Source organism: Coregonus lavaretus (genome assembly GCF_964263955.1).
Source record: "Coregonus lavaretus genome assembly, chromosome: 31".
In the NCBI taxonomy this organism is placed as follows: Eukaryota; Metazoa; Chordata; class Actinopteri; order Salmoniformes; family Salmonidae; genus Coregonus; species Coregonus lavaretus.
In genome coordinates, this window is record NC_140018.1 from 29,695,159 (window position 1) to 29,720,558 (window position 25,400).

General features: G+C 42.5%; 1 protein-coding gene across 4 annotated transcripts in view; it reads right to left on the reverse strand.

Moving 5' to 3' along the window:
• LOC311106863 (unconventional myosin-VI-like) overlaps window positions 1-25,400 on the reverse strand; it is a 118,476-nt gene that overhangs the window by 80,322 nt on the left and 12,754 nt on the right. For all 4 annotated transcript variants that reach the window (XM_084149247.1, XM_084149246.1, XM_084149245.1 and 1 more), the window contains exon 2: window positions 1,557-1,691. In XM_084149247.1, the coding sequence (XP_084005373.1) occupies window positions 1,557-1,673 (117 nt within the window). In that variant the 5' untranslated portion in view covers window positions 1,674-1,691. The remainder of the gene's footprint in view (window positions 1-1,556; window positions 1,692-25,400) is intronic.

Below are 25,400 nucleotides of genomic sequence, written 5' to 3' on the forward strand. Positions count from 1 at the left end.
GCACTTCATGATGGCAGAGGTGAGTGCTACAGGGCAATAGTCATTTAGTTCAGTTACCTTTGCTTTCTTGGGTACAGGAACAATGGTGGCCATCTTGAAGCATGTGGGAACAGCAGACTGGGAAAGGGAGAGATTGAATATGTCCATAAACACACCAGCCAGCTGGTCTGCGCATGCTCTGAGGACGCGGCTAGGGATGCTGTCTGGGCCGGCAGGCTTGCGGGGGTTAACATGCTTAAATGTCTTAATCACGTCGGCCACGGAGAAGGAGAGGCCACAGTCCTTGGTAGCGGGCCTCGTCAGTGGCACTATGTTATCCTCAAAGCGGGCGAAGAAGGTGTTTAGCTTGTCTGGAAGCGAGACGTCGGTGTCGGCGACGTGGCTGGTTTTCCTTTTGTAGTCCGTGATTGTCTGTAGACCCTGCCACATATGTCTCGTGTCTGAGCCGTTGAATTGCCATTGAATTGCGACAATGGGGGCATTGTCATGCTGAAACAGGAAAGGGCCTTTCCCAAACTTTTGCCACAAAGTTGGAAGCACAGAATCGTCTAGAATGTAATTGTATGATGTAGCATTAAGATTTCCCTTCACTGGAACTAAGGGGCCTAGCCTGAACCACGAAAAACAGCCCCAGACCATTATTCCTCCTCCACCAAACTTTACAGTTGGCACTATGCATTCGGGCAGGTAGCGTTCTCCTGGCATGCACCAAACCAGATGGTGAAGCGTGATTCATCACTCCAGAGAACGCGTTTCCACTGCTCCAAAGTCTAATGGTGGCGAGCTTTACACCACTCCAGCCGACGCTTGGCATTGCGCATGATGATCTAAGCCTTGTGTGTGGCTGCTCGGCCATGGAAACCCATTTCATGAGCTTGTGTGGCCTACCACTTCGCGGCTGAGCCGTTGTTGCTCCTAGACGATTCCACTACACTTTATATATTTTTATGGGTAAGTTAGTCTAACGGCCAGCTATCTAAACATAGCAATCATTGTCGAATTACCAGCCAGGGGGCCCCCATTGATTTTGTTGGTCAGTCTTACTCATATCATATTAATACCTGCAAACATTTCTCTCCGCCCCATGGAAAAATGGGCATGCAGACCCCTCATGATGAGTTCAGATTTTTTGTGGCCCCCACCCCCATCAAATATATGCAATATTCAAAATATTATCACATTTCTAGGTATTGCCACGGTCCGTGCCATGGTGAAACTTGCACTCCTGTAGATCTGAAATAATTGGATGGTGAAACTTGCATCCAGCCAACCAGAAAAACAAGGCAAAACAAGTCAGGACAAGCCTTGTCTTGCAAAGAAACTATTTGATTTAGCAAGCAGTACATATTTAAAATACAAATGTGGAGTGGAAGCCCCCCCTCGTCAATCATGAGTTATTCGAAAAACACTGTTACCATCATAATTTGTCACAATAAAGTTAGACTAAAGACAAATCCACCCGTCAAACAGATTTTTTTTTTTATGTTGATCTTTAGAGCATTTATCCAATAGCTGCCGTTTCCATTAAACTTGTCGTAATGTTTATGATCGCCTACCTTTTGCCCCTGTTTCAGCGGCTCGATGGTCAAGCTGTTTGCTCCTATGTCCACTATGGTCCCCAGCTGGAACCCATCTGCTGGGTGGGGCGCCCACACCGGCTTCCCATCCTCCATTGGACCGCTTGACGAGCACTGCAACACAAGAGGGAAGAAACAGGGGACTGTTAAAGGCCAGTCCACGTTCCTAAAGCCATGAAACAGTTATTCAACAAAAAAAACGTTAATTATCCCCGGATGACAATTAGGCTACAGTTATTGCAAATATAATATATAGGTATAATTGTGTGTGTGTGTGTGTGTGTGTGTGTGTGTGTGTGTGTGTGTGTGTGTGTGTGTGTGTGTGTATATATATATATATATATATATATATATATATATATATATATATATATATATTATACATTATACACACACATATATACATACACATACATACACACACTGAGGGAAAATAGTATTTGATCCCCTGCTGATTTTGTAAGTTTGCCCACTGACAAAGACATGATCAGTCTATAATTTTAATGGTAGGTTTATTTGAACAGAGAGAGACAGAATAACAAAAAAATCCAGAAAAATGCATGTCAAAAATGTTATAAATTGATTTGCATTTTAATGAGGGAAATAAGTATTTGACCCCTCTGCAAAACATGATTTAATACTTGGTGGCAAAACCCTTGTTGGCAATCACAGAGGTCAGACGTTTCTTGTAGTTGGCCACCAGGTTTGCACACATCTCAGGAGGGATTTTGTCCCACTCCTCTTTGCAGATCTTTTCCAAGTCATTATGGTTTCGAGGCTGACGTTTGGCAACTCGAACCTTCAGCTCCCTCCACAGATTTTCTATGGGATTAAGGTCTGGAGACTGGCTAGGCCACTCCAGGACCTTAATGTGCTTCTTCTTGAGCCACTCCTTTGTTGCCTTGGCCATGTGTTTTGGGTCATTGTCATGCTAGAATACCCATCCACGACCCATTTTCAATGCCCTGGCTGAGGGAAGGAGGTTCTCACCCAAGATTTGACGGTACATGGCCCCGTCCATCGTCCCTTTGATGCGGTGAAGTTGTCCTGTTCCCTTAGCGTAAAAACACCCCCAAAGCATAATGTTTCCACCTCCATGTTTGACGGTGGGGATGGTGTTCTTGGGGTCATAGGCAGCATTCCTCCTCCAAACATGGCGAGTTGAGTTGATGCCAAAGAGCTCCATTTTGGTCTCATCTGACCACAACACTTTCACCCAGTTCTCCTCTGAATCATTCAGATGTTCATTGGCAAACTTCAGACGGGCCTGTATATGTGCTTTCTTGAGCAGGGGGACCTTGCGGGCGCTGCAGGATTTCAGTCCTTCACGGCGTAGTGTGTTACCAATTGTTTTCTTGGTGACTATGGTCCCAGCTGCCTTGAGATCATTGACAAGATCCTCCCGTGTAGTTCTGGGCTGATTCCTCACCGTTCTCATGATCATTGCAACCACGAGGTGTGATCTTGCATGGAGCCCCAGGCCGAGGGAGATTGACAGTTATTTTGTGTTTCTTCCATTTGCGAATAATCGCACCAACTGTTGTCACCTTCTCACCAAGCAGCTTGGCAATGATGGTCTTGTAGCCCATTCCAGCCTTGTGTAGGTCTACAATCTTGTCCCTGACATCCTTGGAGAGCTCTTTGGTCTTGGCCATGGTGGAGAGTTTGGAATCTGATTGATTGATTGCTTCTGTGGACAGGTGTCTTTTATACAGGTAACAAGATGAGATTAGGAGCACTCCCTTTAAGAGTGTGCTCCTAATCTCAGCTCGTTACCTGCATAAAAGACACCTGGGAGCCAGAACTCTTTCTGATTAAGATTCAAATAAACACACCATTACAATTATAGACTGATCATGTCTATGTCAGTGGGCAAACTTACAAAATCAGCAGGGGATCAAATACTTTTTTCCCTCACTGTACACACACACACACACACACACACATATACACGTACACACTACAGTTCAAAAGTTTGGGGTCACTTAGAAATGTCCTTGTTTTCGGAAGAAAGGCAATGTTTTTTCCCATTAAAATAACATTAAATTGATCATACAGTGTAGACATTGTTAATGTTGTAAATGGCTATTGTAGCTGGAAACGGCTGATTTTTAATGGAATATCTACATAGGCGTACAGAGGCCCATTATCAGCAACCATCAGTCCTGTGTTCCAATGGCACGTTGTGTTTGCTAATCCAAGTTTATCATTTTAAAAGGCTAATTGATCATTAGAAAACCCTTTTGCAATTATGTTAGCACAGCTGAAAACTGTTGTGCTGATTTAAATAACAAATAAAACTGGCCTTCTTGAGACTAGTTGAGTATCTGGAGCATCAGCAATTGTGGGTTCGATTACAGGCTCAAAATGACCAGAAACAAATAACTTTCTTCTGAAACTCGTCAGTCTATTCTGAGAAATGAACGGTATTCTATGCGAGAAATTGCCAAGAAACTGAAGATCTCGTACAATGCTGTGTACTACCCCCTTCACAGAACAGCGCAAACTGGCTCTAACCAGAATAGAAAGAGGAGTGGGAGGCCCCGGTGCACAACTGAGCAAGAGGACAAATACATTAGAGTGTCTAGTTTGAGAAACAGGCACCTCACAGGTCCTCAACTGGCAGCTTCATTAAATAGTACCCGCAAAACACCAGTCTCAACGTCAACACTGAAGAGGCGACTCCGGGATGCAGACCTTCTAGGCAGAGTTGCAAAGAAAAAGCAATTTCTCAGACTGCCCATCTTAATCTTTTCTTTTTATAGGCCAGTCTGAGATATGGCTTTTTCTTTCCAGCCTAAGTGTATGTAAACTTCCAACTTCAACTGTATACATACATACATACATATAGTGCCTTGCAAAAGTATTCATCCCCCTTGGCGTTTTTCCTATTTTGTTGCATTACAACCCGTAATTTAAATGGATTTTTATTTGGATTTCATATAATGGACATACACAAAATAGTCCAAATTGGTGAAGTGAAATAAAAAAAATACCTTGTTTCAAAAAATTCAAAACATTAAATAACATAAAAGTGGTGGACAATGACCCTAAGCATACTGCTAAAGCAACACTTGAGTGGTTTAAGGGGAAACATTTAAATGTCTTGGAATGGCCTAGTCAAAGCCCAGACCTCAATCCAATTGAGAATCTGTGGTATGACTTAAAGATTGCTGTACACCAGCGGAACCCATCCAACTTGAAGGAGCTGGAGCAGTATTCCCTTGAAGAATGGCAAAAATCACAGTGGCTAGATGTGCCAAGCTTATCGATTCCAGGCTGTATCATAACTGGCCGTGATTGGGAGTCCCATAGGGCGGCGCACAATTGGCCCAGCGTCATCCGGGTTTGGCCGGTGTAGGCCGTCATTGTAAATAAGAATTTGTTCTTAACTGACTTGCCTAGTTAAATAAAGGTTTTTAAAAAATTTGAAAAAATTGAGAAAAAAAAACAATGACCCAAAACACATGGCCAAGGCAACAAAGGAGTGGCTCAAGAAGAAGCACATTAAGGTCCTGGAGTGGCCTAGCCAGTCCCCAGACCTTAATCCCATAGAAAATCTGTGGAGGGAGCTGAAGGTTCGAGTTGCCAAACGTCAGGCTCGAAACCTTAAATGACTTGGAGCAGATCTGCAAAGAGGAGGAGTGGAACAAAATCCCTCCTGAGATGTGTGCAAACTTGGTGGCCAACTACAAGAAACGTCTGACCTCTGTGATTGCCAACAAGGGTATTACCACTAAGTACTAAGTCATGTTTTGCAGAGGGGTCAAATACTTATTTCCCTCATTAAAATGCAAATCAATTTATAACATTATTGACATGCGTTTTTCTGGATTTTTTTGTTATTCTGTCTCTCACTGTTCAAATAAACCTACCATCAAAATTATAGACTGATCATTTCTTTGTCAGTGGGCAAACGTACAAAATCAGCAGGGGATCAAATACTTTTTTCCCCTCACATACATACAGTTGAAGTCGGAAGTTTACATACACCTTAGCCAAATACATTTAAACTCAGTTTTTCACAATTCCTGACATTTAATCCTAGTAAAGATTCCGTCTTAGGTCAGTTAGGATCACCACTTTATTTTAAGAATGTGAAATGTCAGAATAATAGCACAGAGAATGTTTGAAGGTAGGCCTTGAAATACATCGACCGGTACACCTCCAATTGACTAAAATGATGTCAATTAGCCTATCAGAGGCTTCTAAAGCCATGAAATCATTTTCTGTAATTTTCCAAGCTGTTTAAAGGCACACAGTCAACTTAGTGTATGTAAACTTCTGACCCACTGGAATTATGATACAGTGAATTATAAGTGAAATAATCTGTCTGTAAACAATTGTTGGAAAAATTACATGTACAAAGTAGATGTCCTAACCGACTTGCCAAAACTATAGTTTGTTAACAAGAAATTTGTGGAGTGGTTGAGAAACTAGTTTTAATTACTCCAACCTACGTGTATGCACACTTCCGACTTCAACTGTACATACATACATACATACATACAGTGGGGAAAAAAAGTATTTAGTCAGCCACCAATTGTGCAAGGTCTCCCACTTAAAAAGATGAAAGAGGCCTGTAATTTTCATCATAGGTACACGTCAACTATGACAGACAAATTGAGAGAAAAAATCCAGAAAATCACATTGTAGGATTTTTTATGAATTTATTTGCAAATTATGGTGGAAAATAAGTATTTGGTCACCTACAAACAAGCAAGATTTCTGGCTCTCACAGACCTGTAACTTCTTCTTTAAGAGGCTCCTCTGTCCTCCACTCGTTACCTGTATTAATGGCACCTGTTTGAACTTGTTATCAGTATAAAAGACACCTGTCCACAACCTCAAACAGTCACACTCCAAACTCCACTATGGCCAAGACCAAAGAGCTGTCAAAGGACACCAGAAACAAAATTGTAGACCTGCACCAGGCTGGGAAGACTGAATCTGCAATAGGTAAGCAGCTTGGTTTGAAGAAATCAACTGTGGGAGAAATTATTAGGAAATGGAAGACATACAAGACCACTGATAATCTCCCTCAATCTGGGGCTCCACGCAAGATCTCACCCCGTGGGGTCAAAATGATCACAAGAACGGTGAGCAAAAATCCCAGAACCACACGGGGGGACCTAGTGAATAACCTGCAGAGAGCTGGGACCAAAGTAACAAAGCCTACCATCAGTAACACACTACGCCGCCAGGGACTCAAATCCTGCAGTGCCAGACGTGTCCCCCTGCTTAAGCCAGTACATGTCCAGGTCCGTCTGAAGTTTGCTAGAGTGCATTTGGATGATCCAGAAGAGGATTGGGAGAATGTCATATGGTCAGATGAAACCAAAATAGAACTTTTTGGTAAAAACTCAACTCGTCGTGTTTGAAGGACAAAGAATGCTGAGTTGCATCCAAAGAACACCATACCTACTGTGAAGTATGGGGGTGGAAACATCATGCTTTGGGGCTGTTTTTCTGCAAAGGGACCAGGACGACTGATCCGTGTAAAGGAAATAATGAATGGGACCATGTATCGTGAGATTTTAAGTGAAAACCTCCTTCCATCAGCAAGGGCATTGAAGATGAAACGTGGCTGGGTCTTTCAGCATGACAATGATCCCAAACACACCGCCCGGGCAACGAAGGAGTGGCTTCGTAAGAAGCATTTCAAGGTCCTGGAGTGGCCTAGCCAGTCTCCAGATCTCAACCCCATAGAAAATCTTTGGAGGGAGTTGAAAGTCTGTGTTGCCCAGCGACAGCCCCAAAACATCACTGCTCTAGAGGAGATCTGCATGGAGGAATGGGCCAAAATACCAGCAACAGTGTGTGAAAACCTTGTGAAGACTTACAGAAAACGTTTGACCTGTGTCATTGCCAACAAAGGGTATATAACAAAGTATTGAGAAACATTTGTTATTGACCAAATACTTATTTTCCACCATAATTTGCAAATAAATTCATAAAAAATCCTACAATGTGATTTTCTGGATAGTTTTTTCTCATTTTGTCTGTCATAGTTGACGTGTACCTATGATGAAAATTACAGGCCTCTCTCATCTTTTTAAGTGGGAGAACTTGCACAATTGGTGGCTGACTAAATACTTTTTTTCCCCACTGTACATACATACATACATACATACATACATACATACCTCTGTAAAAAAAAAAAAAAGAGACCACTGCAAAATTATCAGTTTCTCTGGTTTTACTATTTATAGGTATGTGTTTGGGTAAAAATAACATTTTTGTTTTATTGTATAAACTATATTGTCATTTAAAGCATTTATTATTTGCAGAAAATGACAACTAGTCAAAATAACCAAAGATGCAGTGCTGTCAGACCTCGAATAATGCAAAGAAAATAAGTTCATGTTCATTTTTAAACAACACAATACTAATGTTTTAACTTAGGAAGAGTTCAGAAATCAATATTTGGTGGAATAACGTCTTGGCATGCTATCCACCAGTCTTTCACATTGATGTTGGGTGACTTTATGCCACTCCTGGCGCAAAAATTCAAGCAGCTCGGCTTTGTTTGATGGCTTGTGACCATCCATCTTCCTTTTGATCACATTCCAGAAGGATTCAATGGGGTTCAGGTCTGGAGATTGGGCTGGCCATGACAGGGTCTTGATCTGGTGGTCCTCCATCCACACCTTGATTGACCTGGGTGTGTGGCATGACGCATTGTTCTGCTGGAAAAAACAATCCTCAGAGTTGGGGAACAATGTCAGAGCAAAAGGAAGCAAGTTTTCTTCCAGGACAACCTTGTACGTGGCTTGATTCATGCGTCCTTCACAAAGACAAATCTGCCCGATTCCAGCCTTGCTGAAGCACCCCCAGATCATCACCAATCCTCCACCAAATTTCACAGTGGCTGCGAGACACTGTGGCTTGTAGGCCTCTCCAGGTCTCCGTCTAACCATTAGACAACCAGGTGTTGGGCAAAGCTGAAAATTGGAATCAGAGAAGATGACCTTACTTCAGTCCTCTACGGTCCAATCCTTATGGTCTTTTGCAAACCTCAGCCTGGCTCTTCTTTGCTTCTCATTGATGAAGGGCTTTTTTCTAGCTTTGCACGACTTCAGCCCTGCCCCTAGGAGCCTGTTTCTAACCGTCCTCGCCGTGCACTTCACCCCAGCTGCCGTTTGCCATTCTTTTTTAGGTCACTTTGTCATCCTACGGTTGTTGAGTGACATTCGAATGAGTTGGCGGTCATCCCGGTCAGTAGAGTCGTTTTCGCCCTCTGCCGGTCTGTAGCTTTGTTGTCCCCAATGTCTGCTGCTTGACCTTGTTCTTATGAACCGCCGTCTTTGAAATTTTAAGGATGGAAGCAACCTGACACTCACTGTATCCCTCTGCCAGTAAAGCCAGAATTGAACCCTTCTTTTCCTCACTCAAAACTTTCCTTTTCAACTCTTTTGGCATGGTCAATATTTTTTTATTTTTATTAATATTACTTTTGAGGTACTATTAGCACTGTTTTGCAAGAGGATAGTGATGATCATACTTTTCCTACAGCAGTGGTTTTTATACTTTTCCTCGTTAAATAAGATTTGGTTCAGGTGATCACCTAATCAGTACCTAATTCAGTAGAATGAGGTGTGCCTGTGTTGGAATTCAACAGACACTGGAATGGAATGGCTGTCATACATGTAGAGATGCTGATTTAAGAAAATTTGCAGTGGTCTCTAAATTTTTTCCAGAACTGTGTGTGTGTATATATATATATATATATATACACACACACACACACACACACACACACACACACAACCAGTCAAACATTTTGACACCTACTCATTCAAGGGTTTTTCTTTATTTTTTACTATTTTCTACATTGTAGAATAATAGTGAAGACATCAAAACTATGAAATAACACATATGGAACAAAGTAACCAATAAAGTGTTTAAGAAATCAAAATATATTTTAGATTCTTCAAGGTAGCCACCCTTTGCCTTGATGATGACAGCTTTGCACACTCTTGGCATTCTCTCAACCAGCTTCACTTGGAATGCTTTTCCAACGGTCTTGAAGGAGTTCCCACATATGCTGAGCACTTGTTGGCTGCTTTTCCTTCACTCTGCGGTCCAACTCATCCCAAACCATCTCAATTGGGTTGAGGTCGGGTGATTGTTGAGGCCAGGTCATCTGATGCAGCACTCCATCACTCTCCTTCTTGGTCAAATAGCCCTTACACAACCTGGAGGTGTGTTGGGTCATTGTCATGTTGAAAAACAAATGATAGTCCCACTAAGTGCAAACCAGATGGGATGGTGTATTGCCGCAGAATGCTGTGGTAGCCATGCTGGTTAAGTGTGCCTTGAATTCTAAATAAATCACGACAGCGTCACCAGCAAAGCACCCCCACACCTCCTCCTCCATGCTTCACGGTGGGAACCACACATGGAGATAATCCTCACAAAGACACAGCGGTTTGAACCAAAAATCTCAAATTTGGACACACCGGTCTAATGTCCATTGCTCGTTTTTCTTGGCCCAAGCAAGTCTCTTCTTATTGGTGTCCTTTAGTAGTGTTTTCTTTGCAGCAATTCAACCATGAAGGCCTGATTCACGCAGTCTCCTCTGAACAGTTGATGTTGAGATGTGTCTGTTACTTGAACTCTGTGAGGCATTTATTTGGGTTGCAATTTCTGAGGCTGGTAACTAATGAACGTTTCCTCTGCAGCAGAGGTACCTCTGGGTCTTCCATTCCTGTGGCGGTCCTCATGAGAGCCAGTTTCATCATAGCGTTTGATGGTTTTTGCGACTGCACTTGAAGAAACTTTCAAAGTTCCTGAAATTTTCCAGATTGACTGACCTTCATGTCTTAAAGTAATGATGGACTGTCGTTTCTCTTTGCTTATTTCAGCTGTTCTTGCCATAATATGGACTTGGTCTTTTACCAAAATCGGGCTATATTCTGTATACCACCCCTACCTTGTCACAACACAACTGATTGGTTCAAAAGCATTAAGAATGAAAGAAATTCCACAAATTAACAAGGCACAACTGTTAATTGAAATGCATTCCAGGTGAATACCTCATGAAGCTGGTTGAGAGAATGACAAGAGTGTGCAAAGCTGTCATCAAGGCAAAGGGTGGCTACTTTGAAGAATCTCAAATATAACATATATTTTGATTTGTTTAACACTTTTATGGTTACTACATGATTCCATATGTGTTATTTCATAGTTTTGATGTCTTCACTATTACTCTACAATGTAGAAAATAGTAAAAATTAAAGAAAAATCCTGGAATGAGTAGGTGTGTCCAAACTTTTGATTGGAACTGTATGTATGTACGTACGTACGTATGTAGGCATGTATGTAGGTATGTATGTACGTACACACACACACAAAGTGCATTCGGAAAGGATTCAGATCCCTTAACTTTTCCCACATTGTTACATTACAGCCTTATTCTAAAATGGATTAAATTGTGTTTTTTACTCAATCTACACACAATACCCCATGATGACAAGGCAAAAACAGGTTTTTAGAAATTTTAGCAAATGTATTACAAATAAAAAACAGAAAAATTACATTTACATAAGTATTCAGACCCTTTACTCAGTACTTTGTTGAAGCACCTTTGGCAGCGATTACAGTCTCGAGTCTTCTTGCGTATGACGCTACAAGCTTGGCACACCTGTAATTGAGGAGTTTCTCCCATTCTTCTCTGCAGATCCTCTCAAGCTCTGTCAGGTTGGAAGAGGAGCGTTGTGCACAGCTACAGTGCCTTGCAAAAGTATTCATCCCCATTGGCGTTTTTCCTATTTTGTTGTATTACAACCTGTAATTTAAATGGATTTTTATTTGGATTTCATGTAATGGACATACACAAAATAGTTGTTGGTGAAGTGAAAAAAATTACTTATTTAAGAAAATTCTAACAAATAAATTACGGAAAAGTGGTGCGTGCATATGTATTCACCCCCTTTGCTATGAAGCCCCAAAATAAGATCTGGTGCAACCAATTACCTTCAGAAGTCACATAATTAGTTAAATAAAGTCCACCTGTGTGCAATCTAAGTGTCACATGATCCGTCTGCTAAATGACTAGAATGTAAATGTAAATACACACACCTGTTCTGAAAGGCCCCAGAATCTGCAACACCACTAAGCAAGGGGCACCACCAAGCAAGCGGCACCATGAAAACCAAGGAGCTCTCCAAAACAGGTCAGGGACAAAGTTGTGGAGAAGTACAGATCAGAGTTGGGTTATTAAAAAAAATCCCAAAACTTTGAACATCCCACGGAGCACCATTAAATCCATTATAAAAAAATGGAAAGAATATGGCACCACAACAAACCTGCCAAGAGAGGGCCGCCCACCAAAACTCACGGCCCAGGTAAGGAGAGCATTAATCAGAGAGGCAACAAAGAGACCAAAGATAACCCTGAAGGAGCTGCAAAGCTCCACAGCGGAGATTGGAGTATCTGTCCATAGGATCACTTTAAGAGGAACTGTGTCAGAGTGACCATCGGGTTCTTGGTCACCTCCCTGACCAAGGCCCTTCTCCCCCGATTGCTCAGTTTGGCCAGGCGGCCAGCTCTAGGAGGAGTCTTGGTGGTTCCAAACTTCTTCCATTTAATAACGATGGAGGCCACTGTTTTCTTGGGGACCTTCAATGCTGCAGATTTGTCTTGGTACACTTCGCCAGATCTGTGCCTCAACACAATCCTGTCTCGGCGCTCTAAGGACAATTCCTTCGACCTCATGGCTTGGTTTTTGCTCTGACATGCACTGTCAACTGTGGGACCTTATATAGACAGGTGTGTGCCTTTCCAAATCATGTCCAATCAATTGAATTTACCACAGGTGGACTCCAATCAAGTTTTAGAAACATCTCAAGGATGATCAATGGAAACAGGATGCATCTGAGCTCAATTTCGAGTCTCATAGCAAAGGGTCTGAATACTTATGTAAATAAGGTATTTCGTATTTTTTTTTGCAGACATTTCTAAAAACTTGTTTTCGCTTTGTCATTATGGGGTATTGTGGGTAGATTAATAAGGACTTTTATATTTAATCCATTTTAGAACAAGGCTGTAACGTAACAAAATATGAAAAAAGTCAAGGTGTCTGAATACTTTCCGAATGCACTGTATATCTCTGACATTTTGCAGACACATTTTTTTGCCAAAGTTTTAGGCTAGCATTTTACATTAAGAAAGAAAATAGATAATCAAAGAAGAGGTTTGACTTTCATACAAGTACAACTGTGTATGTAATGGTTAATACTCACTCACAATGTATTTATTTATTAAATAGCCATCTTTCTAAATCCTATTTTCAGGGTGCTTGCTGAATTTCATCACTAGCACTAGACTAGTACCCTAAGCCTGTGTCCCAAATGGCACCCTATTAACAGCGCATACATTTTGAACAGGGTCCGGTCAAAAGGGGTGCACTAGGGTGCTATTTGGGGTGCATCCTAATTGTCAATTATCTATACACGAAGCAGATGAGCAGTACACCAGCAGACTGTTTACCACATTCTCTTGGGCCTTGCTGTGGCCTCCAATTATCATGTTGTGGAGTTCAACCACTGAATCTGTTACTGTGGTGAGATTACAGTAGAACGAGCAGAGCAGCCTAGCTACCGCTCTGGGAGATCTGCAGACACCCCAGGCTGTTGTGTTATGTGATCGATAAAAAACACATAACCTAAAGGGACGACAGGCCACAAACTACTACCAAGTCTGGGCCAAAACAACTCTGACAGAGGACCCCATAGAGAAACAAACCTCTTCTGTTCTGTATCTGAGACAAACAAAATTACAATGAGAAAGGTGGTTCGTACAAAACAGAAGCGCCAAGTAGGCCATGCATATTAATAGGAGGGAATAGCATGCCCAAGTCAAAATGCCAAAGTCAACTAAAAGTAACATAAAACTTGTACAGCAACGCAATACTTCCTTCCTGTTCCACTTAGGCTTGTGGTAAAGTACAGTACCTCTGAGTAAGTGTCCCTTCTGTCATTCTTCTCTCAGAAATACTTTAACTTGGGATTTGGAACATGGTAAATTGTGCAGTTTTAATTTAAAACAGGGAAATTCCATTGAGACTAAGACCTCTTTTACAAGGGAGCCCTGCACACAAATCACACAAATTCACAATATGTACAATTCCAACGCAATAACAACATTCAATATTTACAAGACATTTATGAAAAGTAACTCACAAAACACAATCAAAAACAAACATTCCTCAGTAAAAAACTAGTGATCAACCAGCCGTCTGAACTGCCCTAGTGGTAGTGTCACAGTAACGTTTCTCCAACTCAGTTTGGATCAGATAGGGTTCTGTTGACAGAGAATCGAGACACATAGCTATAGAGTTTGGCCAGGTCCCAGGACACAGCCTGGGTTCAAGGGAGATTTTCAATGCTCAATTATTCAGGTCATGCTTTGGGAATCGCTGACTATGCACCACAATCGACTTATTCTCTCCCTACACAGAAATGCCACATTCAAATATATTTTATAGGGGCCACTGCCACTCAAAGAACTAGATGCTAATATGAAATGCAAACAAACAAACTCCATGAGCAAAATATCTGAAATGTAAACCTAGTTTGTTCAGCATCTCCAACGGCTTTCCCTCTTTCGAACAATGGATCGGCTGATCAATTTTGCACTTACAAGGAGCCTTAGTAGACTGCGTTTCCAGAATGTAGGCTACAAACTGGTTGTGTTTCCGCTTCTTTCACGTCACTTAGAATCCTATTAACCTACTAAAAAGGTGACATAAATAATATGGAACATATACGTTTTGTTACAAGCAGAGGAAACCTAGTAATGCCAACCCAATGACGTCTAGGCCTATTCACAATGTTACTGCCCACAACGATAAACGATACAACTAGCCTACATGGCTGCAAGCTTAAAGTTATTTGTAACCAAAAGACATCTTGGTCTGAAGTCAGTGGAAGTTTGTTCATTCATAATAACCTCTAACAATTCAGCACTGTGCCAAAAGCTGAGTCTTTGCTTTCTACATTACCCTAAAAAAAAGGGACAAATTCAGTTAGGCCCATAATCACACACAACTCTCCATGCGTCAGCATATAAGGCTCTCACTATGATTCCAGGCATGTCCCTTTATCCAATCAGGCATAACAAAACATGGGTCAAAGGTCGCTAGTAACTTATTGGCTGGGCTGTAAAATTCACCTGCCCTTGTAAGTTCTACACATCACATCCTCATGCTGAGGTGTGCTTTTGTGAGAGATAGGCTAAGTCCTCAAGTTCATTGGAATATATTAGGTCTATAAAGACGGTATTTTCTATTGTCTGTCCATAATATCTTGCTACACTTGGCCAATAACTCTTTGGCACCTGGCTAACGTCACTCTGACCAGTCTACTGAGGAGAAGGAAGTTCCCCCGATACTAAGACACGTGACATCAGAGCTGATGATGCAGGATCATTTGAATAGTGAGTCAAAGCTTCATTCCTGAAACCACACCAGGATCGAGTCGTGGACAACTGTAGCATTTTAGCTAACCCTAAACCTTTTCCTAACATTAACCAATTCTCCTAACTTGCTATGTTAATTAGCCTAACCTGCTGCGTTAGTGCTACTGGCCTGCTACGTAAAGTCACTTCTGTCCGTAGCTGTACTCCACCATCTAGCCAAAACCCATCAGGATATGAGGTCAATATCCAATCCCTCATGGCTTCCTGATATTGCTTTCACCGGTCGCTTATCAAAATAACCCAGTTAGATATTACCTCACCACATTTCCATGCTGTCACTCAAAGTATGGTGGTGTTCTTAGTTCAGTAGAAACTGAATGCAATCCTGTTTGCGTTTCAAGATGACTACAAGAGAAGGCTACTACTACTAGGCCACAAGTAAATCTTGATGCAAACAAGCATTGTGTACTATACATGCCCACCCACCATTAAAACCTACAGCAAAGAATTGCTGATGCATTACTCTACTATATTCACATGAATCAAATGTGTAACTAGAACTGCCTGGAGGGTCGTGCCACCTCAAAAAGCACAAGAAAGAGGGTTTTGACACACAATCTCAGATTGTTCTGAAATCAATACTGTTATTAGAAACAGATAAGATTAACATTCCTGAAACATTTTGTTGAAATATAATTTGATCTGTGAAATTAAGCTAATTGATAGGATTCATATAATGTTTACAGTGGGGAAAAAAAGTATTTAGTCAGCCACCAATTGTGCAAATTCTCCCACTTAAAAAGATGAGAGAGGCCTGTAATTTTCATCATAGGTACACGTCAACTATGACAGACAAATTGAGACATTTTTTTCCAGAAAATCACATTGTAGGATTTTTAATGAATTTATTTGCAAATTATGGTGGAAAATAAGTATTTGGTCACCTACAAACAAGCAAGATTTCTGGCTCTCACAGACCTGTAACTTCTTCTTTAAGAGGCTCCTCTGTCCTCCACTCGTTACCTGTATTAACGGCACCTGTTTGAACTTGTTATCAGTATAAAAGACACCTGTCCACAACCTCAAACAGTCACACTCCAAACTCCACTATGGCCAAGACCAAAGAGCTGTCAAAGGACACCAGAAACAAAATTGTAGACCTGCACCAGGCTGGGAAGACTGAATCTGCAATAGGTAAGCAGCTTGGTTTGAAGAAATCAACTGTGGGAGCAATTATTAGGAAATGGAAGACATACAAGACCACTGATAATCTCCCTCGATCTGGGGCTCCACGCAAGATCTCACCCCGTGGGGTCAAAATGATCACAAGAACGGTGAGCAAAAATCCCAGAACCACACGGGGGGACCTAGTGAATGACCTGCAGAGAGCTGGGACCAAAGGAACAAAGCCTACCATCAGTAACACACTACGCCGCCAGGGACTCAAATCCTGCAGTGCCAGACATGTCCCCCTGCTTAAGCCAGTACATGTCCCGTCTGAAATTTGCTGGAGTGCATTTGGATGATCCAGAAGAGGATTGGGAGAATGTCATATGGTCAGATGAAACCAAAATAGAACTTTTTGGTAAAAACTCAACTCGTCGTGTTTGGAGGACAAAGAATGCCGAGTTGCATCCAAAGAACACCATACCTACTGTGAAGCATGGGAGTGGAAACATCATGCTTTGGGGCTGTTTTTCTGCAAAGGGACCAGGACGACTGATCCGTGTAAAGGAAAGAATGAATGGGGCCATGTATCGTGAGATTTTGAGTGAAAACCTCCTTCCATCAGCAAGGGCATTGAAGATGAAACGTGGCTGGGTCTTTCAGCATGACAATGATCCCAAACACACCGCCCGGTAAGAAGCATTTCAAGGTCCTGGAGTGGCCTAGCCAGTCTCCAGATCACAACCCCATAGAAAATCTTTGGAGGGAGTTGAAAGTCCGTGTTGCCCAGCGACAGCCCCAAAACATCACTGCTCTAGAGGAGATCTGCATGGAGCAATGGGCCAAAATACCAGCAACAGTGTGTGAAAACCTTGTGAAGACTTACAGAAAACGTTTGGCCTGTGTCATTGCCAACAAAGGGTATTTAACAAAGTATTGAGAAACTTTTGTTATTGACCAAATACTTATTTTCCACCATAATTTGCAAATAAATTCATAAAAAATCCTACAATGTGATTTTCTGGAATTTTTTTCTCATTTTGTCTGTCATAGTTGACGTGTACCTATGATGAAAATCACAGGCCTCTCTCATCTTTTTAAGTGGGAGAATTTGCACAATTGGTGGCTGACTAAATACTTTTTTCCCCCACTGTAACTAAATATAGTACCTAACATCAGATTTGGACCAAACCCTTTTCTAACAATGACTTAAACATGAGGAATCCAAAGAAATTGTCAAAAGCCACCCACGGACCCCCCACACCAATACCACCCCAACAATGAGTATATAGTATCAGTTCTCTATGTCTGACAAGTAATATGGAGCTGCAGCTCTGAGTTTTGTTTCTTCATCCCATGTAATGTATTCTCAGTGAATTTAGAGTTATTTTTTTCCCCCTGTTCAGAGAAATTAGTAATTGAAGTTGTTAGATTTATGTCACATCCAACATTCTAATATTATCAGGTTCTGAACACTAGATGGTGCTGTTCCTGCTATTAGGTGAAACAAGTTAAGTATCTCTCCCCCCCCCACCCCACACTCATTGTTCGTGATAGTTCACCCAGATTACAAAACAACATATTGGCTTCCTTACCCTGTAAGCTGTCTATGGACAAGATGACAGAAATCCATGCTGTCATTTTATAGGATTCATATATGACAGCAATCCATCCTTTGGTTTTGTTGGGCACTGTTCAAATGCTAACCCTTTAGCATTTGTGTCACAAATTCAATGCAAGTCAATGGTACCTATATGAGCATTTATGGTACCTATATGAGCATTTACACACTTCATGTCCAAATCATCCTAAAGTATCAAACATTTTTGTAACTCAACAATGATTTGGATATGAAGCGTGAAAATGCTAATATTAGGTACCATTTTCCTGCATTGAATTTGTGACACAAATGCTAAAAAGTTAGCATTTGAAACAGTGCCCAACAAAACCAAAGCATGGATTGCTGTCATATGAATCCTATAAATTAAAACTGGCTAATTTGGGTGTAATCAATTAGCTTAATTTCTCAGAGATTATTTCAACAAAATAATGTTTCCGTAATGCTTATCTTATCGGTTTCCAACTACAGAAACGATGTCAGAAAAATCTGAGATGGTGGGCGTCATGGCTTGCTGAAATAACATGGAAAGACCCTTGAGCCTTGAAGAGCCATGCAGAGCAGAGCGAGGCAAGACTGAACCTGATAACCACCCACAGCAGCCTACACACAACAACTGAACAGTTTAGCTTGAATAGATTTATTGAAGGTTCAATGTTCACCTAAAAATGCATGTAGGCCCGTGTGTTCGCAAGCAAAATTGCTGTCACATTGTAGCTAGTAGCCTATGGGCTACAACTATATAGGGAATAGGGTGCCATTTGGTACGCAGCCAAAGTTCTGCTGTGATGTATTGCTGCATCATGGCAACTCCAGCACAGTGCCTGGCCAAACGCCTGGCAACCAAAGAAGACATTTTCACAGGAATTATTTTTATGGCGCAACGCACTATCTGGACACACCTGGCCTGTACAATACTTCTACTAGGACAATGCTTGCTTGCGTAATAAGGATGTATTTGCTTAACAGCCCACGTCTCTTCCAATTTACATAATAAGACATCAAGGCCCTTAATTGGTTCTGACATGCAGAACTTGAGCAACACACTGCTCTTTTTCAGTAACAATCCCTCTTCAAAATATAGGCCTAACTCAAAAGAAGCTCAGCATACAACATGGAAAACATGGAACTTGCATGGAATATGCAATGGGAACTGAAGGGATGATATGTTGTTATTCAGCCTATCTATCTAAACAACATACTTTGCTTTACTGTCATAATGAGCTCCACTGGAGTCGGGTACAGTAGCAGCAACATATGCACTACTTTCATGCAGCGTTAGCACAGCATTATGCCATCATGATGAACCAGTTGTATCCGTGATTGTTTTGTGTGTGCGCGTGTAGTGTCAGCTGCCCCAAAGTCTCTATAGGCCTACTGAAATACTCATTACTCGCACCTCTAGGGTGTCCAATCAAAAATGCATCTTTTGACTAATGGGTAAATATGTTAATCGTGTAGATAGTCCTCTAAGAAAACCAATAGTCCAAACCTCATGTCGCGATCATAATCCGTTCAAAACTTATTGGCGTTTCTACCCTTGTAGGATTGTCAAAATTAGTGCGACTAAATCCAGAGAGATGATATATTTTAGAATATGATGTTCATATTAACGTGTGTCTGAAATGGCAACGGAGCACTGAGCATACCACAAGCTTTTTATTTTCAAAGCCCTTTACATTTAATTCAGCTCGTGCTATGCTAATTTTGCGACCCGCGGAAACAACTTGGAAGACGACAACCACAAAATGTAAAATCCTCAAAAGGTTTTGGTGAGAAAGCTGCACCGCTCTATCAACAGAGCTCTGTGTTTATTAATCGGCTGTATTAGGTCACAAAATCCGACTTTTTGGATATAAATGTTAATGATATGTTAGAGCAGCGGTTCCCAAACAAGGGGTCACGACCCCATGTGGGGGGTCGCCTGATATGAAAACAGGGTGGCGGGAAAATTTCCCAAATCCCGAGGAAAAAACGAATATAACCAACAAAACATAATATCGTCTTTGTATCTCAAAAGCATTGTAATGTGGTTAAACTTAATCTAAATTAAAATGATTTCAATCTAAAAGATAAAATTCAAACCAGCCCGCGCCCTTATATCATGGGAAAAGGCCACTTGACCATTGCACTTGAATGGCTAGACCCGCTACACTATGAAACCACACACTATTGCAGAGACTTTGATATTACTGGCCAAAATTGATATGGTGAAAACAATGTGGGGAGGCAGAGGCACAGAAACTCACATCAATACCTTTGTCAGATAACACTTAAAACGACAAATGTATGCTATTGCCTGCAATCAAGAGGAAACTGACTGAACTACAAAAACTCCCCAGCTTATGCTCTCCAAATGGACGTTAGCTGTGAGGGCCGAGATGCACATGCATTGACTTCCGTTTGCTATACATGTCGGGGGACGCTATTCACAAGGAAATATTGTTCTGTCTCACAATTCACAAGCATGAAACGGCACAGGGGATGTTCAGTGTGCTGCGTGGCTATATTGACAAAAAAACAGATTCCATGGGATCGAATGGTGGGCTTTGGCACAGATGGGGCTCCATCTATGGCGGGACTGCGGGTAGGCCTCTGCACTCTAGTTATGAATGTGTCTCCCTCTGCCATATGGACACATTGTATGATACACCGAGAGCAACTGGCGGCAAAAGAGCCGAGCACAGACTCTGTGATATACTGCAGCAGGTAACTTCGATTGTAAACTACATCAAACCACATCCAATGCGCGCATGCCTGTTCGCAAAACTATGTGGAGATATGGGATCAGAGCATGACAATGTTCTATTTCACACTGACCAGGCTGCACACCGAGGCTTGGTGGTGTGTTGCAAAGATTTTTTGCATTAAGAGAGGAACTGTTGTCAGTCACAACAGATAAAACTTTTTCTTTCTTTCTTTTTTTTAAGACTTGGTTGATTTTCTGTGTAATGAAAATAAAAAATGTGTCTCCTTGCCTATGTAACAGACATATTTGGGAAACTGAACGAACTGAACGCAAGCATGCAGGGGAAATACAAAAATATTCTACAGATGAGTGACCGACTCAGTGGATCCAGAGGAAATAATTCTTATTGGAGAGAGTCTTTCAAAAGCGAACCATGCCCCTCGGCTGTGCATGTTTCACTTACGAGTGATGACTGCTCACCTCCAACGCTTGGAAGAGCACTTTGGGACCTACTTCCCAATCCGTTTGACTGTGATCCTGGCTCAGTTGACATGCCGTAAGTGAAATCGAACAGCTGTTCGAGCTGTCATGTGACCGAATGTTGCAGACAGCGCATTCACGGGTCACTACGGAGGAGTTTTGATTCCTGATTCAAAGGGAATACCCTGTAGTCTCCCTCTGAACATTAAAACGCATGGTACCCTTCACCAGCTCATATCTGTGTGAAGCTGGATTCAGTGCTCTCATCTGCAGAGATGAGGTGCGTACTGTTGACCACGCCCCCTGACTTTGAGAAGCTCTGACGCGACATGAATTAAGCCACACCCATCTCATAAGTGATGGTGAGATAAGAGACATTATATGTCAGACTAATTTGCAATTGACTGTCATAGCCCCACATTAAAAGTATGTGATGTTGAGTTGAGAAGACAATCAGAAATACTGTTAGAATGTTTTTCAATTGACTGCCATAGCCCCAAATAAAAAAGTAAACATTGGCTGTTAATCACATAACCTTTTTCACATGGTTGGGGTCACGAGAATTTTCAGATATCAAAATGGGGTCGCGTGCCAAAAAAGTTTGGGAACCCCCGTGTTAGAGAAAGACCCCACTGAATGATTCAGAACATGAAAATCATATTTGTCTTGGTAAAATGTATTTTATAAACATAAGGAAGTGGAATGTCATCACCAAAGCATGTTTTCACCCACTCTGGGTAGAGTGGGTGGACACCCTACTATCTCTCTACTGAGGACGCCACAATCTGACAAACAGCAGGAGGCAAAGATGGGAGAAGAAGAGCTTAGGGAGGATGCCAAGAGGGGTGGGAGTGTGTGTGTTTTGGGAGACATAGCCTAGCCTATTCACTCTAACCAAATGATATTCACAGTTCTGGGGGATTTCAACCTCCCTACGTCTACATTTGACTCATTTCTCTCTGCCTCCTTCTTTCCACTCCTCTCCTCTTTTGACCTCACCCTCTCACCGTCCCCCCCTACTCACAAGGCAGGCAATACGCTTGACCTCATCTTTACTAGATGCTGTTGTTCTACTAATCTCACTGCAACTCCCCTCCAAGTCTCCGACCACTACTTTGTATCCTTTTCTCTCTCCCTCTCCTCCAACACTACTCACTCTGCACCTACACAGATGGTAATGCGCCGTCGCAACCTTTGCTCTCTCTCTCCCGCTACTCTCTCCTCTTCCATCCTATCATCTCTTCCCTCTGCTCAATCCTTCTCCCTCCAATCTCCTGATTCTGCCTCCTCAACCCTCCTCTCCTCCCTTTCTGCATCCTTTGACTCTCTATGTCCCCTATCCTCCTGGCCGGCTCGGTCCTCCCCTCCAGCTCCGTGGCTTGATGACTCATTGCGAGCTCACAGAACAGAGCTCCGGGCAGCTGAGCGGAAATGGAAGAAAACTAGACTCCCTGCGGACCTGGCATCTTTTCACTCCCTCCTCTCTATATTTTCTTCATCTGTTTCTGCTGCTAACCCCACTTTCTACCACTAAATTCCAAGCATCTGCCTCTAACCCTAGGAAGCTCTTTCCCACATTCTCCTCCCTGCTGAATCCTCCAACTGAGACTGCTCTTCTCTGTGTCACGGAGGCTCTCCGCACTGCTAAAGCTAACTCTCTCTCCTCTGCTCTTGTCCTTCTAGACCTGTCTGCTGCCTTTGATACTGTGAACCATCAGATCCTCCTCTCCACCCTCTCCGAGCTGGGCATCTCCGGCGCGGCTCACTCTTGGATTGCGTCCTACCTGACCGGTCGCTCCTACCAAGTGGCGTGGCGAGAAGCTGTCTCCGCACCACGTGCTCTCACCACTGGTGTCCCTCAGGGCTCAGTTCTAGGCCCTCTCCTATTCTCGCTATACACCAAGTCACTTGGCTCTGTCATATCCTCACATGGCCTCTCCTATCATTGCTACGCTGACGACACACAACTAATCTTCTCCTTTCCCCCTTCTGATAACCAGGTGGCGAATCGCATCTCTGCATGTCTGGCAGACATATCAGTATGGATGACGGATCAACACCTCAAGCTGAACCTTGGCAAGACGGAGCTGCTCTTCCTCCCGGGGAAGGACTGCCTGTTCCATGATCTCGCCATCACGGTTGACAACTCCGTTGTGTCCTCCTCCCAGAGTGCGAAGAGCCTTGGCGTGACCCTGGACAATACCCTGTCGTTCTCCGCTAACATCAAGGCGGTGACCCGATCCTGTAGGTTCATGCTCTACAACATTCGGAGAGTACGAACCTGCCTTACATAGGAAGCGGCACAGGTCCTAATCCAGGCACTTGTCATCTCCCGTCTGGATTACTGCAACTCGCTGTTGGCTGGGCTCCCTGCCTGTGCCATTAAACCCCTACAACTCATCCAGAATGCCGCAGCCCGTCTGGTGTTCAACCTTCCCAAGTTCCCTCACGTCACCCCGCTCCTCCGCACACTCCACTGGCTTCCAGTTGAAGCTCGCATCTGCTACAAGACCATGGTGCTTGCCTACGGAGCTGTGAGGGGAACGGCACCTCCGTACCTTCAGGCTCTGATCAGTCCCTACACCCAAACGAGGGCATTGCGTTCATCCACCTCTGGCCTGCTGGCTCCCCTACCTCTGCGGAAGCATAGTTCCCGCTCAGCCCAGTCAAAACTGTTCGCTGCTCTGGCACCCCAATGGTGGAACAAGCTCCCTCACGACGCCAGGACAGCGGAGTCACTCACCACCTTCCGGAGACATTTGAAACCCCACCTCTTTAAGGAATACCTGGGATAGGATAAAGTAATCCTTCTGCCCCCCCTTACCCCAACCCACCCCCCCCCCCCCCAATAAAAAAAATATAAAAAAAACATTGTAAAGTGGTTATCCGACTGGCTATAAGGTGAATGCACCTATTTGTGAGTCGCTCTGGATAAGACCGTCTGCTAAATGACGTAAATGTAAATGTAAATATTAAAAAGGGACAGTTCACCAATTTTTCATTTACATTTGAGTCATTTAGCAGACGCTCTTAACCAGAGCGACTTACAGTTAGTGAGTGCATACATTTTCATATCAATGGTATTCATATGAACAGTCAGGCCAATAGCAGCTGCTGGTTGAAGTTTCTTGTATGTTTCTGAAGAGGAGCTGGAGACAATGGCAGACATTAGCCTTTTCATTCTAAAGAAAGCCACTACTTCCCCAGCAGAATAAATAGTTGAGAGGCAGTTTTTGAATGGGCTGTGAGTTATGCATGTTGGGCCTACTCTTCGCACTGCCACGGCTGGTACAAACAGAGGATTGTTGGAGTATTGTCCAGACTGTCCGCTGCACACAGAGCTTACTGTCATGGTAAAGCAAAGTCACGTGGTGAAGAGACAAAGAGACTGCATCCCAAATGTCACCCTATTCACTACTTTTGACCAGAGACTTGGGGCCCTGGGCAAAAGTAGTGCACTAATTAGAGAATAGGGTGCCATTTGAGACACACACAGAGACTGCTTCTGAACACAAAACCCTGTGATATGTTTAGAAACAATGGGCCTGGAGGCTATATTGAAAGTGCCAAAAAGAGCAAAAGAGCTGTGCCTTCAATGCCTTGTGAATCTGCCTGCAAAGTATCTTTCAATTGATTTGACACTCAACCTTTCTATGGTTATGCTTAGCTCTATAAATATAGAATATTACAGGTATTAACTATCATTTCCTGTTCCTTATCCTGCCTACTGGATCAGTGTCCCGAAATCGGCTCAATATGCGATATTTGACTAGAACGGCGTTTTAAACAACAGCCAACTTTCCAGGACATAGACATGTCTTATATGGCCAGAAAGCTTAAATGATTGTTAATCTAACTGCAGTGTCCAATTTACAGTAGCTATTACAACGAAAAAATACCATGCTATTGTTTGAGGATAATACACAACAACAAAACACTTTTAATCAAGGCAACTGGTTTGATACATTCACCTCTGAAGGTAAATAATGTACTTACATTCAGTAATCTTGCTCTGATTTGTCATCCTGAGGGTCCCAGAGATAAAATGTAGCTTAGTTGTTTGATAAAATCAATTTTTATATCCTAAAACACGATCCATGTTGTATACAGCATTTCGCATGAATTCCGACTCTTTCAACAAAACAATTTATGAAATCTAAAAAATAAAATAAAAAATAAATAAAAAAAATCAGCTAAACCTCAGACACTAGAAGGCAACCAAACATTGTTTCATCATTCTACATTACGTATTGGCTACACAACACGTCAATTAGCCCAAGAAGATACGCACCAATGAGACAGACGGTGTTCACTTGATTGACAGTGTCTTGGTCCAATGACCACCTATCATTTTGAAACAGATAGTCAATGAGCTGGGCTTTCCATGAGTATGTGATCACCCTTTGTATGACAAACGGCTGTTATGCTAGAGCTCTGCATAACACCA